A 19,487-nucleotide genomic window follows, 5' to 3' on the forward strand; every position below is an offset into this window, starting at 1 on the left:
TACCACTTTGTTCATTCTTGAAGTTAACTTTTGCCTGCATATTAGTGATTAGATTCAGTGTTTTTGACTGCCACCTTGGACTTGAGAATGCGAGTACAGATTGACGCATCCTGTGTTTGTTCTGAATGCATTTCACTGGAGGATAGACGTCAATGTGCTGAATTCAGTACGCTGACTTTTGTGGGGAAACAGCTGATCCCTTTATCGATTGGCATCCTGTCTGCTAATATTCAGTGTGTTTCCCATTAAACATTCGTTTTGGAGTGAGCTATATTTGGTAATTACAACAAACATGGTTTTATAAGAGAAGTCACCAGTAATTTTGTTTTTATTTCTATTTTATTTTATTTTTATGGTTTCCACAAAGAATGATTGACTATTGTGCAACTGAAAGCCATTTGATGATTTAGAATCAGAGTTAATCATAAATAATGTTTAAATCTATAGCGTGATTTTGCAGCGAATCTGGAAAATTTCTGATATTTTTGTTTTGTGGAAGTTCAGAGTGGCCAGTAACTTCATTTATTAGGGAGGGAAGAAGTAATTTTTTTGTATTTTATTTCTTTTATTTAATTGTGTTATTTATAGCACTATTCCTTAATTTATGATAATTTTACCTCACTGTATTTGTTGGAAAGACATTCTATCTCCCATTTCTGAAATGGTAAAAACACACTAATTTGTTTTTTGAGCCTTTTACATGTTCTGGAATGTTGGAATAATGCAGAGTATCAAATGTTTCAGGGGACAAAGTGTGGACAGTGGTTCGTCACAACAGCTCGAATGCAGTCAGAGTACGAGGCTCTACACTGCAGAAGCCATATGTGGGATGGTTTAATTATAGTGCCTCATCTGAACAGCTGAAGGCCCTGGTGTCTCTGTCAGAACACTGTGAGCAAAGAATTGCCTACCACTGCAGAAGGTCACGGCTGTTTAACCCCTTGGGTAAGTACTGGCCTTAGCCTCTCAGTCTTTAGTAATGTTTCAGTGCTGTAAGAACAATCAATGCTAGATTTACTAGACTGATTTCTTTGCAGGTGCTAATAGCAAAAATATTTTGCTCTTTTTATTTCTTTTGAATTATGATGAATTCTGAAATATGAAATCAGCGCAAATCAGACATGTCACTTTTGAGGAGTATTTTACATGCACACATTCTGGTCTGTCAGAGCATCATGACAGTAAATAAAAATTGTTAATGAAGTGTGATACTCCTGTAGATAATTTTATTTTGTAGATAATGGAAGGGAGAGAGAGATTTTGAAAAGCTGTTTTTTGAAAAGTGTAAAGTCTCTCACTCACTCACTTAAAGTCAGAAGCCAGGTCTTTAGAAATACAAAGGATTTGATCAAATGCTGAAATTTGAAAGAAAAATGCCGAATGTAGTGTTAATTTAAGCTGCAGACTTCTTGTGGTTCATCAGCTAGCAGAGAATAAATTAATAACCATGTTTTTATTTTCAGTCTGGCAGTCATCCCAGTCTAAAACCATAGTTATTGCCCAGATTAAATTCCACTTGGCATTAATATGCATTGCAGATTTATTGGAAGTCATTATTAACACACCTTATCACAAGTGTTTTGATTTAGTGTGCTAAATTAAGCTGTCAATTTAAAGATATGTCACACAAATCAAAAGTATCATATTTCCCACGAAGTCACTGTCATTACTGAATAAGTAATTAGTCATAGAGAAGTGAAATCAATATATCATCTGTTAAATCCCATATACAGTATACTTTATCGGTCCAATATATACTGTATGTGCTGTATGTGAAAATGCTTATTCAATTTTTCTAGATCAAAATGTCATGTTTAAATCAGTGCATTACTTTCTAGCATTTCTTCATAATGTACAACTAGCGAATTTCTGAGTGAAAATGGTTACATGGTTTTTTATTATTATTCAGCATAACAGTGAATAAAAAGCTCTATAATGTCAATGTGTTGATTTTATGTATGCATGCTATTATTAGACAACTGCATATGAATTTATGTCTCTATACCCCGTAATATTTAAATATTTATCTGTCATGAACATGGGTGTGAAACTCTGTTATTTTTGGTTTTAATATGTACTGACTTGTCTTGATGAAGATAAGCTTAAAATTAGATTGAATAAATGTGGTGTTGTTGCAGACGGCACCCCTTTGTCCTGGTGGGTGGACCGCAGAGGAGAGAAGAGGACCTACTGGGGTGGATTCCAGCCAGGGGTGCAGCAGTGCTCCTGCGGTCTGGAAGAGAACTGTGCTGACATGAACTACTTCTGCAACTGTGATGCAGACAGAGTGTCATGGTAACAAGGCAAATGCAACTCATTACGTCTGTTAGATTCCTGAGATGAACCTTACTTTTACTAACACTGGGTTTATTCACAGATACTGTAATAGTACACAAGTTGCATTATTATGTGCGCTGACAAGGCTCAAAACCAGATGAAATGCAGTAAACACCTTTTATATAACCTTGACTACTTTTATGCATAATTTATACCTAATCTATGAGTAAGACTTATTGTAGGGTCACTACATTTTTACAGGTGAATTCATAATTTACAATATATGTACTAAAAATACCGTATACTGTATAAATACATGTTTGCTGCATGAAATATTTTGTTTTAAAAATATTTTTGAAAATGTTTTTATAAATAAATAAAAATGTTAACCAAAGCTGCATTAATTTGATTAAAATGACAGTAAATATTATAAAAATAAAAAATAACTATTTTCGTTTTTAATATCTTAAAAAATAAATATATATATTCCTATGATGACAAAGCTGCATTCTCTGCAGTTATTACTCCAGTCTGCAGTGTCACATGATCCTTTGGAAATCATATGCTGATTCGGTGATCAAGAAACTATTATTATTATCAGTGTTGAATAGAAGTTTCAAAAGAACACCATTATTTGAAATATAATAATAATTATAAAAATAAAAATAATAAATTCTTTCAAGAAATACAAAATAAAATCTTACCGTCCACAAACTTTTAAATGGTAGTGTATACTGTATCTAATATATCCATTTTTGTTCAAATTCTATGTCATGTTGCATTATACTGTACATCTGTAGTTAGAGGTCTGTTGTGAATGTGTTTTTGTTTACAGGGAGAATGATACTGGCGTCCTCTCATATAAGGAGCACTTGCCGGTGCGGGAGATTGTGGTTGGTGATACTTACAGATTGGGCTCTGAAGCCATGTATGTCGTGGGACCCCTGCAGTGCTCTGATGACAGTACGTGAACTGATCTCTTCTGCTGTTTCATACATGACTGGGATGGATGTTTGAAAGAGACTTAAGAGAGAAGGAGAGAGAGAAAAAAGAAAACGAGCAGACAGACAGCAGATAATTCAGTGTATAAAAGGAATATGTAAACTGTCAAATATATGGCATTTATCTTTCTTTCTCTCTGTTAGAGTTCCTGTGGAATTCTGTATCTTTTTATCAAGCGGCATCATATCTTCAGTTCCCAGCTCTCCAGGTGGAGCTTTCCCTCGATGTCTCCTTCTACTTTAAGACTGCTTCCCCCTCCGGGGTATTCCTGGAAAACATGGGCATTCAAGACTTTATCAGGGTTGAGCTGAGCTGTGAGTCCAAGCACATCTATGAGAATGTGGCAATGTCATATTTAGGTTTCTGTAAGAAATCAAATTGAACAATATAAGATATAAAGTGAAAAAAAATAAGAAAAAATATTAAACTTTAAAATTATAATACATCCAATTTTGTTTGGTATAGTCTAACTTAAGTACCATTTTAAAATATCTGTAAATGTCTTAAAATTAGTTAACGCAATAGGTATAATGATATAATAGGTATAATGCATTTAGTTTAATTTAAAATGTGGATTTATCAGTATATTATTCATTTTCAATTCATGTTTGTTCATAATACCTAAAATAACTGTTCTTTTTTTACAACTTCAAATGGTAAACATTTATTGATATTCACTGCTGTTCAAAGGTGTGAGTTTTTTTTTTATGTTTATGAAAAAAGTATCTTATGGCTACATACTCAAGGCTACATTTATTTAATCAAAATAAATAAATAAATAAAATTTATATCTTAATATATTAAATCTTAAAATTTAAATTCATGTCTTTTGAATTTCCACATTCACAGTTTTTCTGTGATGTGGAAAGGTTGGGTGGGGGGTGTTGAATTAAGATTTAAGTTCAAGTCAAGTCAAGTTGTGCTTTATTGTCATTCCGCTATATGTGTGGATATTCAAATGCTACAAATTAACACTGTACCTATACACAACTAACCTACGGACAGATTTTGAACATGAATATACTATAAATAGATGTTTATCTATACATAGACTGAAAAAATATATAGACTATACAAATGTTTCACATAATACTCTACGTGCAAAGAGAAACATCGTAAGTCAAACAGCTGGCTGGGGAACAGTGCAAGATGATTTGTAGTACATGAGCATGTAAACACACACATTTTTGGGATTATGTAAATACAGCAGTGTGTGTGTGTGTGAAAAGTGTCTAGTGGGCATAGAGGAGAATTGCACAAAATAGATTTGAATTAGTTCAGGAGTCTCACAGCCTGGGGGAAAAACTGTTGAGCAATCCTGTACCTTCTTCCTGATGGTAGGAGCTGTAAGAGACTGTGGGAGGGATGGGTGAGGTCCTTCACGAAACTGTTTGCAGAGCATTGTGTGAGGAAAATACCCAGGATGGAGGGGAGAGGGGCACCGATGATCTTTTCAGCTGTGTTCACTGTCCGCTGAAGGGTCTTGCGGTCTGCTGCACTACAGTTCCCATCCCAGACAGTGATGCAGCTGGTCAGCACACTCTCAATAGTACCCCTATATAATGTGGTGAGGATGGGTGGAGGGAGACTTGCTCTTTTCAGCCAGGAGAGAAAGTGCTGACAATTTTGTACCTTCTTAGGGAGTGACATGGTGTTGGTGGTCCAGGTGTGGTCCTCTGTGATGTGCACCCCCAGGAATTTAGTGCTAGCCAGCTTTGCCACTTCCTCTCTTTAATGCATTTCATCTTTGTTGTTGATGAGACCTACCACAGCTGTATTATCCACAAACTTGATGATGTGGTTGGAGCTGAACTTGGTAGTGAAGAGCAGTGGGCTGAGCACACAGCCTTGTGGAGCACCTGTGCTTTCATTTATTTGTGTGATGGCAAAGCTGTAAGTTAAGAAGTAATTACTCCAGTCTTAAGTGTCACAATATTCTTCAGAAATCATTCCGATATTTGAATTTGCTGTTCTAGAAACCTTTTGAATGGTTGTGTATGTATAAACTACATTAACCAAGATAATACATGTAAAATGACAATTTTTCACTTTCAGTTCATGTTATCTGTTGCAACTAACATTAACATATAGAACCTAACTGTAACTTGTATGAACAACTTGTTTTTTATCTATGATTTTGCTTTAATCCTAGCAGTTTCAGAAGTGTTGGTTTTCACTTGTTCAGTCTGTTTTCCTCATGTTCCTGTTCACCCAGCTCCCTCAGCTGTGACTTTCTCCTTTAATGCGGGCGACGGGCCAGTAGTCCTGACCGTAAAATCTCCTGTGCCACTGAACGACAGGCAGTGGCATTGGGTTCGAGCTGAGCGCAATGTGAAAGAAGCATGCCTGCAGGTCGACCAGCTGCCCCTGCGGATCATAGAAACCCCACCTGATGGACACATTCGCCTTCAGCTTGGAAGCCAGCTGTTTGTTGGTAAATTAAACCTTTTGAAAGTGTACTGCAGAGCTGTATTTGTTTCCTCCCAATAGTAGATTTTTTCTACTATCTTTTCATGCATCTGAAAAGTATTTCTGATTACTCCTTTTTCCCCACATAATTACCTCTATCATCTCTCAGGGGGCACAGCCGCAAGACAAAAAGGCTTTTTTGGATGTATTCGAGAATTTAACATGAATGGAGTGAATTTCAACTTGGAGGAACGGGCCAAAGTGACACCAGGAGTGAGTTCAGGGTGTGCGGGTCATTGTAGCAGCTCAGCCGGGCTCTGCCACAATCGTGGGAAATGCATTGAGAAAAGCAGTGGTTACATGTGCGACTGCACTAACTCCGCTTATGGAGGACCCTCTTGCACAGAAGGTAATATTTTACATTTAACTAGTGACGACAATAAATAACTGTTAAATCAACTAATGCACTGAAAATGAATAATATTAATAAAAGAAAGCACTTCAAAAGTCTATTCATCCCGTAATAACTAATAAGATATTTAATTTGAGAATTTATATTTTACTTTGACTAGATGAATTACTTTGTCTCAGACATGATGAAACTGCCATGCAATATATAACATGAATTCATGGATGACTTAGTGATGTCTATGTCTTTGCATGATGTACTGTAAAAATAATGTAGCCATATGTCAGTGGGCAAGCGCTGCCAGTCTTTGAATAACTCTGCTCTATCAAAGGCTCTCTGATGCTGTTTTGGAGAGCTTTGATGTTGCCTGTATGAGAACTGGAGGCACAGAAGTCTCAGAGGCGTATGTGTTGAGTGGGATTTTTTAACATCTTGATGTACAGAATCTAAAACAAAGCTACTTTTTACATAAGTATCTTCAGTTTACAAAGGCTGCCCTTCCATTACGACAGAACAACAAAGTACTGTATTAATGACTTATCTTAACCTTGCTATGTTTGAAATTGCCGCTCTCCTTGTGTGGGTGGAATGTTCTAGCATCTTGTTAATGAAAGATATGCCATACTGGCAGACATACTTGAAAAGCATACCTTAGATTTTTTTTAATTTCCAGAAATATAGTGTTATACTTTCTGTCTGTAAACAAGAGGGGGGGAGATCTACACATTTGTATTCATGAAGACATCAGAAAGTCAGATGTGCGTTAAGCTGCCTTTCTTTAGTTTTATCTGATGAGCTGATCAAAGGCACCGAGGATGAGATGAGAAAGTCTGACTGTTCTGTTCTCTCGCTTCAGTCTGTCAGTCTGTCTGATAGTCTGGGTCTAATAGTGTCTGCACATTATTCAAATAGAGACAGAGAAGAAAATGTAATTATATATGTCAAATAATGTATTCTGATTCTTGCTGCAATAATCATTGTATACTGGGAGTGTTTAATATCTACAAAAAAAATCTCTCTATGTGCTCTTTGTCTGACTGTCTTTCTCCTGTTTTACTTGAAAATGTATCACATTGCGGGGAAAAAAATGGTTTGCAAGTAGGGATTCTTGTTGACTTCAGTGCTCTGCCCAGAGGACAAATCTTCTAACTTCAAACAAAACTAAAACATTTAACTTTCACACAAGGATTATTAAGCCAAAATTTAGTTTGTCACAAATTTTCTCAATTAATTAACTCTTTTACGATCACAAGGACACATTTTTGAATACTTAGGTCAGGTTTTCAAAACTCTTCACACGGTTTTCCTAATCAATTTACATTTCAGCACTTCATACATGTTTCTAATCAAGTCCTTCTTCCATAACACCAGCAAAGGTTGTCACCAACAAACACACTCTCACTCATAAAAAATGGCCTTAAAGTGCTTAAACAACACATAGGAAATCAAGTATACTGACAATATCCATTTGGTCTTTTTATGTCCACAGAGGTGTCCATGTCCTTTGAAAGAGGAGCATCGGTCACCTACATTTTTCAGGAGCCGTTCTCTGTCATACAGAACAGGTCGGCAGCAGTTCTGTCTGTCCCTTCTCAGTACAGCAAGACCAGAGACAACCTGGCACTGAGTTTCCAGACCACACAGAGTCCTGCCATGCTGCTCACAGTCAGCACCCTCAGCCAGCAGTATGTGGCCATCATCCTAGCACGGAACGGTGAGACAGCTGCGCAAGCGTATGTCATTTACAATGCTGGATAAGTTTGTTTGTGAAAGGTTTATGTCTATAATAGGGATACTGCAGTACTAAATTAATTACTGTTTTTCGGAATACTGTACTGCAAGATTACATTTAAAGAAACATAAAACTGAACTAAACATTTAAGCTAAAATTTAAATGCAAACTGACAATAAAAATAAAGATATTACTTGACTATATTACCAAAATAGTTTCTATAACATTAAAAATTGTAATTTCATATGCCAAGTCTTTTCAACTAACATGATAGTTTTGTGTCAAGCACAGGCACAAAAATTAAGCTCTAGATTTTAAGTCTCGTTTTTGAGATTTGATAGTTTGGTAACACTTTATTTTAAGGAGTCCGTGTTACACTTTAAATGTACTTACAATAACATGAAACGTATATACATTTACAGAATTTCCTCACAGAAAATATAGAGTAAGATTTAGAATGTAGAACAGAAATCATATGGACTGCTGATACTGTTTGTTATTTTGGTCACCATTTATTTTTATTGCACCGAACCTAGAAGCATGAGCTTTGCCCTGTGCTAAGGTTTGTGTTCCATGGAAGAAAGAAAACCATACGTGTTTGGAACCCAAGGCTCAGAAAATGCTGAAAGAGCTGTGTTTTTAACATCAGTCATGCCTTCACCCAGTTAACCAAAATATGGAATTTTTATTGTGCAACACTCATTCCTACATAATAGTTCCACCCACATTCTTGTTGAGATCAATCCAATCAAACAATGCTTTTTAGAAATATTGATAAAAAGTGTTGAGGGAAGTAATCCTTGGCGCACAAAGAAAGTCAAGAGATGTCTGAAATATAACTGTAACAACATTGTGAAGGAATTTGAGCATGACCAGCACCTTGACCCTTTATCTGCACTATATTTGTGTAGGAAGGACAAATAAATGTGTACTGACATATTCAATACAGAGTAAAGTCTAGAGGCTGCCAGGGAATTAATATTTATAAATTATTTGAACAGCTGCTAAGGTCCTACATAGTCTATATATAAAGACGTTGTCTCATAGACTTATGCAAGACTCTTCTTGGGAGCTGGGGCTGTGAAGTCCATCTGCTGTGCTCTCTAAGAACGCTACAGGATGACTCACAATTATATTGGAACATACATAATTCACCATGACTGGAGTTACAGGGTTTTAATTTTTGGTTGACTAATCTAAGTACCAAATGGATAATAAAAGGGATTTTACAATGATTTACAACATGCTTACAACAACATCCCTGACTAGAGCTATAAGTAACTTTTTGCCAAATGTGCTAATGCATTGATCTGTTCCTCTTAGGGAGTTTGCAGATCTGGTACCAACTGCATAAGGAGAAGAGACCGGATGTGTTCAGCCCCATCTTCAGCAGCCTGGCAGACGGACGGCTGCATAGAGTTCACATCCAGCGGGAAGGAAAGGATGTCTTTGTTCAGGTGTTATTTTTCAAAGCATAAATGTTTCATGCTATGGTCAGCCCATGTAACAACACAAAAGACATTACAGCACTGGAACGTAGTCAATTGAATATTTTTTTTTAAATACTGCATTTGTTTGAAACTTTGAACCAATATGCAAAGATGTACTGATAGTTCTGAAATAGAGTCTGTTTATAATATTTCTATAGTACATTGTCTTTTGATTCACCTATAATGCAGTTTTTGAATAAATAGAAAGTGCATCACATAATGGGTGATTTCTCCTGTATTCATTCATTTGCTCTTGATTTTTCTTAGGTTGACCATGAAAATAAGAAGTACACCCTTTCATATGATGCTTCGTTTAACTCTATGAAGTCACTGACCTTGGGAAAAGTCACAGGTAATGAAACTAATTGATCCTATTTAAAAAGACACTAACTGAATCCTTTGGTAGGTCGACAAGAGGCAAAGAAGGCATTTTTCACATTAGCTGCAATGTGGATTGAAAAATGTCTGCATTCATACTCGTGTTTATGTTATTTTGCTCTTTACTCGTGTGAAGTCCTCCCACTGCATAACACCATGATTTTTCAGAACTTGCCATAATGCTTGATGAGCCTGATATTTCCCCTTTCCTGACATTAGACAAGGGTGATTCAACAATGAAATGAAAGCTGACTGTTTGAAATCTTTTCTCTTTCTTCACTCGCTCAGAGTGTCTAGCAGTCACGAAGCACATGTATTAATGGTGAATGAGCAGGATTGTTCCTGTGTCTGAAATAGTCAGGGATTTGAAAATAGTTCTTGCCCGTCTATAATTGTAATAATCATAACAGCTGGAAGCAATGTTTTTGATGAGTAATTACTGTTAATGTGTGTGACAGAAACGATCTCCTATTTATTATTTTCTTTTTCCAAACAGGAAGTGATGTATTGGATGAAGAGGTAGCTCATGCTGGGTCCAAAGGCTTCATTGGCTGCTTCTCATCTGTCCAGTACAACCATGTTGCTCCACTGAAGGCAGCATTATTGAACCGAGGGAGCTCTCTAGTCAGCATACGAGGACATTTACTGGAATCAAATTGCGGAGCATTAGCTGACCTTTCAACCTCTGTATCTCGTTTAGGTACAGTAAGTTCTTGGAAATGAATACAAAAGTCATTAATCTGTTACGCTGAGAATTGAAAGCTTTTGCATAGCATTTAACTGCTGTACAATTTCAGGAATATTTTTGCTATTGAATGTTGTCAGACATATCATATCCATAATCTAAATAACAATTTAAAAGGAATAGGCATCACAATATATCTTAGGTTGGAAACATATCCCAGTTGCCTCAGAATTCTCTGCGGTAAACAGTGGGTCACAAGTCTGCTTTAATAAAATGACACATTTATTGCACACACCTGGTGTGCTTTTTGTGTTTTGAATTGCTCATGTGGCGTTATAGTTATTGTAGGCATAAAAAAGACATCCTGTGTTGCTGGGTTAGTTATGAGAAAAATAGATGTAATTTATAAAGCGAACACTTAAGTAATAGTTGCAGTGAGCATGGTCCAAGTCTCTTTTCATATCAAATAAATGAGATGTTAGATTTATTTTATTACATCTGACATTATTTATCTTTTCAATGATTTCTTTAAAAAAAATACTGAGCATTTATGCATATTTTCTGCAAATTGGTTTATACTACTACTACTAAAACTGCATAATAATAATAATAATAATAACACAAAATAAACAGGACATGCCTGATGTAAGATATTCTTTGTGAGAGAGATGAGATGCAGAATTGAAAAAAAACAGTTTACACAGAGTTGCCAAGCAACCATAACACTAATCTACCATGTAACTAAATTTAATAGATATAGACATAAAAATAACTTTTCACCATCGAATGTTTCAGATATTTTTAAAAGAAGAAATAATACAATGAAAAGGATGTAAAATCGGCACAGTAAAATACAAGAGGGTTGGACCCTTAAAATGTAAAACTGCATCTTGCCAACATATCTCTTTACAGTGTAAACTGTGTTGTATTTCTGTGTGAAGTATGTGCCATCTTTCTGTAGATCATGGAGAGGAGGTGGGAAAAGATAACGAGCATCGTGAAGACAACAGCCAGCCTGATTCAGCTGTAATCGGAGGTTTGTTTTACCACCTCAGTCTGCTTCATTGTTTCATTTGTAACAGTCAGTGAAGTATGAAATGAGCTTTCACTATCACACATATTGTTTATGTTCATTTTTCGTTTTTGCTTTATTTATTTCCGAAATGGGTAATGACTTTGTATTGGTAATTTGTTGTGTGCAGTAACTTATTGTAATAAAATCTCCATTGGAACTGTCACAAGAGACTGTTCACTATTAGTTACGTATTTGTTGGCAGCATACATTTTCCATTAAAGTAGAAAGAGAGAGTTTGTAGAATGTGTAAGACTGTGGGAATGTTGCATTCACTTTTTAATTGTTTGCATGCATTGACCACATTTTGGTTGGTTCCATTGTGCCTTTTATAAATGCAAGAACACATTCTGTGTGAACGGTCACATTTCCAATTCAAAACACTTTATAAGTTGAGTGTCCATTCTGATTCGCAGGTGTTGTGACAGCTGTGGTCTTCAGTACCCTCTGTGTGCTGGCAGTGATGACTCGTTTCCTTTACCTGCATCGACAAGCTCAAAGAACTGCAACACTCCAAGAAAAGGAACACCAACATAGCCTTGAAGCTGCTTACAGGGCAGAGTTTCACCTTCACAACTCCATGAGAGACCGCATGCAAGAGTACTACATCTGATGGACAATTCTGTTGCTTCAGTTCAGCTATCAGTTCCTCCCATGTCCCCTTCAGCAAACGTGTTGTGAGGCCATTTCTATCCAGTAAGGATGGTAAGTTGGAGATTTCCTCACTTTTGGAGCAGTGAAATCTTCTGATCCGTGTAAGTAGTAGCTTGTAGTTTGCCCCAAGTGTTGGATTAATCAGCATTAGGTTGTTTATGGGATATGAGTGGTGTGTTGGGAGGTGTTTGTATTAATTCAGTAATATGCCCTCTGGATAGAAACTGAAATGGAGAGCATTATCCTTAGTGCATGAATGCAGATGCAGATGCTGAAGTGTTAATCATACTGTTAACAAAACAGATCAAAGAAAACACACATATTTTAAGCCTGTGAAATATTTTAGGTTGCAAGAAACTAACAGTGGAAACATTAATTGAGAAAGTCCAGGGAAACTATTTAAATAGTATACTGCTTCAGGTCGAGGAAAGTAGCCTGTCCAAACATGGTTTATAATTTTATGATACTCTGCCTCATAGCTAAGAATGAAATTTTTCCATGTGTAAACATGCAGGACAATTTTTAATTGCCCTTGGGAAATTATTTTAGTTTCATGAAGAAGCTGCTAACAGAGACCAAACTCAGACAGTAAAGTGACTTAATTGAAAACATTTGCAGAAATATTGTAAAGTTGAACATGAAGCTTTCTAATGTAACATTACATGTCTATGTTATGATGTGTTATATCTGCCATATTGATAATGAACAAATTCTAGGTCAATCGATAATGATCCAATTTCATTGGTTGAATGTGTCAACCAATCATTTTCCTTTCTGCCCTTAAAAAACTTTTAGCAAAATAAGTTTATTTTTTATTTTTAGTAATGCTTTTATTCCATAAGGATGCATTAAGTTGATCAAAATTGACAGTAAAGACTTATGTTAATATTTTTATTTCAAATAAGTACTGTTTTTTAATCTCTTATTTATCAACTTATCCTAAAAAAATATCACAGTTTCCGCAAACATGGTAAGCAGCACAACTGTTTTCAACATTGATAGTAATAATAAATTGTGTCTCGAGTATGAAAATAATGGAAGTAAATGACATTTATTAAAATATAAAACAGTTATTCTAAATTGTAATCATGTTTCACAATATTACTGTTTTTGCTGTATTTTTGATCAAATAAATGCAGCCTTGGTGAGCACAGAAGACTTCTTAAAAAAAAAAAAAAAGATCGTACAGACCTCAAATTTTTTTTACCAGTAGTGTGAGTTTAGATTGACTTGAGACTAAGTTGTTTTAGTTACGTGGATACAGTATGTGGCTATTTTTACATGAGTTTTCTCCGGTGTTTAACCTTGCTGTGTTACACAAGCAGGGTGAATCACAAACACAGATGTGAACTGGGGTGAAACTGGCGTAGTAGGCTATCCTCCTCCCCCTGAGACAAGCTGAGCCCCTTTACATCTGCTATTATCATCTGTTTCTGGAGGGTCCAACATTAACATGCAGTGATGCAGAAGTGAAGTTTGACGAAAATACATTGAGCATTCCACAAGAAATCAGAGACCATTCCCTTTGAAATCCAATCACCTTCGAGAGCAGAGATCAGATCACCCGAGACAGATGATCATATCAGGAGTCTTTGTCGTCCCTGTCTAAAATCGTAAATGCCACTGAATCTCCCTCATCAGTTCACAGTATCTAAATAACAAGAATAACACTAGACATCCTTCAATGATCTAGATAACTGAGAATCTTCACAGACAATTCTGAGTAGGTTGTAACTGTAGCAGGTAGTGCTTTAATATTTGCCTGTAGCACAAAATCAGTATTGACTCTGAACAAAAGATTTGCTTGCTCTTTATTTTACAGTATGTGCACGTACTGGGTAATGTAAGGTAACTACATGGTTCAGGATAGGTTCAGGGTTAGTCGCTAGTTATTACCCAGTTATTGTACTATAAGTAGTACATATTATGTACATGCAGAACATCACTGTAAAATAAAGCGCTACCAAAAAGTTTGTGTACTTATATATTTTTAACTGTGGTTGTTGAAAATTAACCAATTCCTGGAAACTCTATCAAATGAACACTACAAGTGTTTACTGTTCTTTACTCCAGCACACAAGATAATCTTCGTATAGTAAGTGGCATTGTATTATTTTCTTTTTTTTTTCCAGTTGATCTTTTGTTCTTTTCATTAGCTTACACAAAGATAGTTGTATTATGTAAGACTGGACTGACAGATCTTTCTCTTTCTCTTTGGAAACTGAAGTGTCCTTTGATATATTTCTCTTTTAAACTCTTTTGTACCTCTATTGATATTAATTATTTTAGGGGCTGTTTTGTATGAATGTAAATGTACAGCTATATTGTAAATACATGTTTAATAAAAAAAGACACTTTTTTCATTATTGTGCTACATTTTTGAGCAAGTAATCATTACTACAATTCCATTTAGTGGCTGTCACAGTATAATTACTTAAATTGCTTTATTCACTATTCATTTTCTTTATTCACATAATGAGAAATAATGTTTTTCTCCTTTATTCACAGAATAAATTAAATAGCTTATCAAAGATTTAACATTTTTTTCCATGAGTAATTTGAATGATCTTTGTGCATGTGTATTTAACACAATGCGACTGTCTTTAACATACTGTATGAAGAGTCATTCAAACCATAATACAGTATGCAGCATCGTAACCAATGCAAATTTGACAAAGTTTTGCATTACCTTGGTTAAAAGTTAATTAAGCATTTTGACACAGTAGACCAGCTGCATCATGCATATGCAAAACTGAACAATGAGTAACAATGATGAACACTGTCTTGATGTTTTACAGTGATGAACACTGTCATTTCCAAGGTTTTAAGTTTTCTGAAAAAAATAAAATAAGTGCTTACTTGAGCAAAACTCCCCACTATGCTGCGGGGTTGTGGGTGGCTTGGCTTCCAGGATTTTGCTATGCAGTTGCTTTAGTGTTTTGTGTGGTTACTTTTTGCACACCAGAAAGATAATGTTCTCATGTCTGTATAATATGGCTTGGGTTCATTATTCAGTCTAAAGTTTAATAAAGTCTAATGTTTTATTGTTGCCAGCTTGGCAGAAATCTTAAGTATACTTACCCAATAGGTTATACTTCCCTATGAAAAAATCCCTATATCCAGTGATGGATTTGTTTATTACAAACACACAGCTTTTCACTTTACTTGTAGATTATTGTCATGGTTTTATCCTGTAGGGACCCATTCAGGTTGAGCGCTGCAATACCACATTGTTCCAAATATGTTCTGATTAAGAAACAAACTCATCTACACCTTAGATGGCCTGAGGGTGAGTACATTTTCATCAAATTTCTATTTTAATGTGAACTATTAATGTAAGAATGGAGTCTTAAATATAAAACTCTTTAAATCTATAAGTTTACAGTATGCAATACTTTATAAGAATGTTTTAGGAATGGAGACATTTAATTTACTAGCCTATTTTACTTTGACCTTATATCATTTATTGGTTGTAATAAAAGCCTGGCTGTATCTGGAAGAGCAGGACATTTGCAGGATTGTCAACACAACGGATTCGAGGCGACAGTGAAGATGGAGCCATGGCTATATGCTTTGCTCTCCGGTCCCCTTTGCCTCACAGCAACCTTTTTCAGCGTCATCTTCTTTTTTAGCCTAATGAGACCAGTCGCTGGAGTGATGCTTCGCAATCCACTGCGCATCTTGTTAATTGTTCTGTTATTTAATTCAACATTTCAACAACTGTTTACAGCGCTGACCATTATTATGCTTTTTTTCGATTCACCTTTCTGGCTTGAACCAGTAACCAGAGCTTTAATTTATCAGTTTTTCTGCGGCAACTTCTCATGCAATGCTTGGATCAGCATTTTCTACTACATTTCAATTGTTCCTCAACAACATCCCATTTTTGTCTGGATTAAGAGGAATATTAACGCCATATTATATGTCAGCCTTGTTCTGAATCAAATAGTGCTTCTAATTTCTTTGTCTTTTGGAACAGCAGTGCATTTATTGGTTGGGTCTGTCCCAAACAATTTCACCTCACTTGAGATGAATAAAACATCACCAGCTGACCAGGATTTATTTAAAGTATGTAAATTCACATATTTGCTATATTGCGCCTCTTCACTCTTCACATTATTATTCTCTTGGGGAAAAATCTTTGTTTATCTACGTGAGCATTTGAAAAAGATGGGACAGTGCAGTGAATCTTTTTCCCTGCCCAAGCAGAAGAGCCAGATGCGGGTCACAGTAACAGGCATGGTACAAACGGCCATATTCCTTCCTAGCAGCCTATGGACTATAGCAGTAGCTTTCATCTACTTCAAAATGGCTGATCCCAAAAAATTAATCACAATGACATTCTGCTCAATGTCCAGCTTGGGAAATCTTCTGTGTTTTGGATACTCCCAGTCTGTGTTTCGTCATGGAATTGTAAGTGTATTTAACAAACTAAAGAGACACAAATGAGATGAATGCCATGTTTTAGGATTCTGGATATTTCTAATGCATTTTCATTCTATCTGATGTAAGCAAATGTATGTTTTGAATATGTTGGCTCTAACCTATGTATGTGTATAATATATATAAATATATATTACTTTTTTAAATATATATGAAACGTTTTTGTGAACAGCAAGCCAAACTGTAAGAAAATCTAGAAAACAAGTCCAGACATTGTATGTGGTGTGTCCCACAGTCATGGCATGTTTGACAAATACTGCTGTGCCTCACTCTGATTTGTCAGGACTGTCAGTAGAGGACAGATGCCATCTTTGCATCTGAAAGATCTCCTTTATAGTACCTTTACTGTATAGCATATCCTGACATATGTCAACCTATGGATTGAGTCTAACCATTCAATTTGATTGACACATACAGTATAGCCAAATCCATGTCTTTCCTTTCAGAGAGAGGATAATTTGCATCTGATTTTTGTTTCATTAAAGGGATAGTTCACCCAAAAATGAAAGTTTGATGTTTATCTGCTCACCCCCAGGGCATCTAAGATATAGGTGACATTGTTTTTTTTTCAGTAGAACACAAACTGAGTTTTCTTTTTACTGAAACCATTGTAGTCTGTCAGTCATATATTGTAAGTGAATTACCACCACCTATCTCTCAAATGGACCATTGACACTCTATCTACAACCTCAATTAGGAGTGTCAATAGTACATTTTAAAGATAGGTGGCGGTAAAGCACATATAAGTCTGCGATCAGCTGTAAAGCAAGAAGAAGAAGAAGACACGCATACTGTTGAGAAGAACGCGCTCAGGACAGTTCGGACATTGTAGTGACAATCAGAGGTAAAAAACAATATAAATACTGTTCAGTTTCTTGCACAGACCGATCCTTTTGTGTCTTCACGCATCAGTGTATCATCACAAGTCGCAGGGTTTAATTGGGTTTTGTTTGTGTATGTGTTTTTGACTCTCAAAGCCGTGATTCCCATCCATTTACATTATATGACTGACAGACTGCAACGGTTTGAGTTAAAAATCTTAATTTGTGTTCAACTGAAGAATCTTGGAATCACCTTCATCTTAGATGTCCTGGGGGTAAGCAGATATACATACAATTTTCATTTTTGGGTGAACTATCCCTTTAACTCTGTTGAGGGTATGTGTAGCACGTTTTGCCAAACAGTCTATGATATACACAATCTTTCTTTAAATTGAGGAAGATAATTTAGGGTTTAATAAAGCTCCATAACACTGTATGTGTGTAAAGATCTTCACAGCATTAACTATAGCATGATAAAATGTGGAAGTCATTTGTTTTTTCAACGCACTGTTCGATTGGAGCTATTCCAAACAAACTGTCATGTGTGATTTATGTTTAAATTATTTACAGTGAAACATTGAATGTTTGTCAAACCAGTTCTGTACATATGAATTCTTAGGTTTCACCCCCCAGGAGTTCGTTACAATAGTGTGCAGTCATGACTTTATTTATAGTAAGCTATTTACATATCTCACACTGAGACTGTATTCATCTGGTTCGAGGTCTATGCAGTGTGTAATAGGCAGCTGTGACTGACATTATATAGCATACAATATGTGACTGTTTTGCCACAGACTAGGCTGCTGGGGCAGATTTGAACATGCCATTGGATGAAGAAAAATAAAATGTAACTTTTCACATTCTTGTAAAGCTATTTGAAAAGTTTTCATTGCACTTGACTGGGCACATTGTTTTGTTTTTATGGTTGACAGCTTCAAATTATTGAATCCTTTGCCATTTGCTAACATTCTTTCATCATTATAAAAGCAATTAAAAATCGAAATGCAATATGCTCAAAATATGTTTTACATTTCAGAAGAACATACAGTGAATGGTCCCATTTTTGAAAATTCAGAAAATGTACTTTCTCTAAAATTGTCTAACATTTGAACTCCTCAGTTAAATTAGTGCCAGGGTGATCAGCATTACTTTCTGTATTTGAAAGTAATTATTCAGAGATTGCTGATGAAGATGCCTCCATTTTACAAAACTCTGGTTATTAAATAAATACTGTAGCTTGAAGGACAATTTTGGCCTTTTTTCCTCATTATCTGCCTTATCCCTTCTCAATGACAATCCAATAAAACTCTGTAATTATTCCCTCTGGGGTCTAAAACTGAGTAAATCATTTAAACACCAAATATAATGTGGTGAACAGGAAATACCATAGTCTCTCAGTCAGTCTGCTTTAGAGTGCTTGACGAATTTAAAGGACTATAAAGGGCTCTTACTAGCTGCTTTTCAATATTAGTTACTGGTCCACAAAAAAAAAAAAATAAAAAAAAAATATAATAATAATATATATATATATATATATATATATATATATATATATATATATATATATATATATATATATATATATATATATATATATATATATATATATGAAATGTTGCTGACCTATGGATGTGTTTAAATGGATATTGTTTAATGGAAAAAAAATATATAATAATATGAAAACGAATTTGCACACCTGCTATGAAGCAGCTGAAGAACATATTTAGTTTTATCATGATCTGTCCTTTGAGACCAATAATACAATGCAGCCTAGCACCCCACAATAAAACTGTCAGTGATCACAGTGATTACTGTTCTCTCTCCTGAAGAATATCTTTATCTAATTTAACATGAGTCAGTGGCCACTAAGGAGTGAACAACCACAGCAGGTAATTATCTCTGAATGTAGATCAAGGGAAGATGCAGGTAGTTTGTTAGTAATCTGCTTTTGATGAATTGGGCTCAACCCATGCTCTGCAGTGTTTAGATTTGTTGGAACATATGCAATGATGGCTCATTCACAATAAGATATGCATTCAGAAAAAAGGGGGTACATTTTCATTCCATACTGACTTAAAACACATGGTCAGAAAGCACAGAAGTGTGTGCAACAGC

General features: G+C 35.5%; 2 protein-coding genes across 2 annotated transcripts in view; both read left to right on the forward strand.

The window, feature by feature from the left end:
* Positions 1 to 14,518, forward strand: part of LOC128019729 (contactin-associated protein-like 5) — a 62,526-nt gene extending 48,008 nt beyond the window's left edge. Inside the window, exons 13-24 of the mRNA XM_052605896.1 lie at positions 745 to 945; positions 2,139 to 2,295; positions 3,113 to 3,240; positions 3,423 to 3,593; positions 5,495 to 5,713; positions 5,858 to 6,097; positions 7,587 to 7,811; positions 9,153 to 9,286; positions 9,587 to 9,671; positions 10,194 to 10,397; positions 11,344 to 11,418; positions 11,871 to 14,518. Coding sequence (XP_052461856.1) covers positions 745 to 945; positions 2,139 to 2,295; positions 3,113 to 3,240; positions 3,423 to 3,593; positions 5,495 to 5,713; positions 5,858 to 6,097; positions 7,587 to 7,811; positions 9,153 to 9,286; positions 9,587 to 9,671; positions 10,194 to 10,397; positions 11,344 to 11,418; positions 11,871 to 12,067 — 2,036 coding nt within the window. The 3' untranslated portion in view covers positions 12,068 to 14,518. The remainder of the gene's footprint in view (positions 1 to 744; positions 946 to 2,138; positions 2,296 to 3,112; positions 3,241 to 3,422; positions 3,594 to 5,494; positions 5,714 to 5,857; positions 6,098 to 7,586; positions 7,812 to 9,152; positions 9,287 to 9,586; positions 9,672 to 10,193; positions 10,398 to 11,343; positions 11,419 to 11,870) is intronic.
* Positions 14,519 to 15,660: 1,142 nt separating this feature from the next.
* LOC128019355 (uncharacterized) lies at positions 15,661 to 16,557 on the forward strand. The gene has a single exon (XM_052605331.1). It carries the CDS (start codon positions 15,661 to 15,663, stop codon positions 16,555 to 16,557), a length of 897 nt encoding a protein of 298 aa, XP_052461291.1.
* The last annotated feature ends 2,930 nt before the right edge of the window (positions 16,558 to 19,487 follow it).

Source organism: Carassius gibelio, chromosome A9 (assembly GCF_023724105.1).
Source record: "Carassius gibelio isolate Cgi1373 ecotype wild population from Czech Republic chromosome A9, carGib1.2-hapl.c, whole genome shotgun sequence".
Classification (NCBI taxonomy): Eukaryota; Metazoa; Chordata; class Actinopteri; order Cypriniformes; family Cyprinidae; genus Carassius; species Carassius gibelio.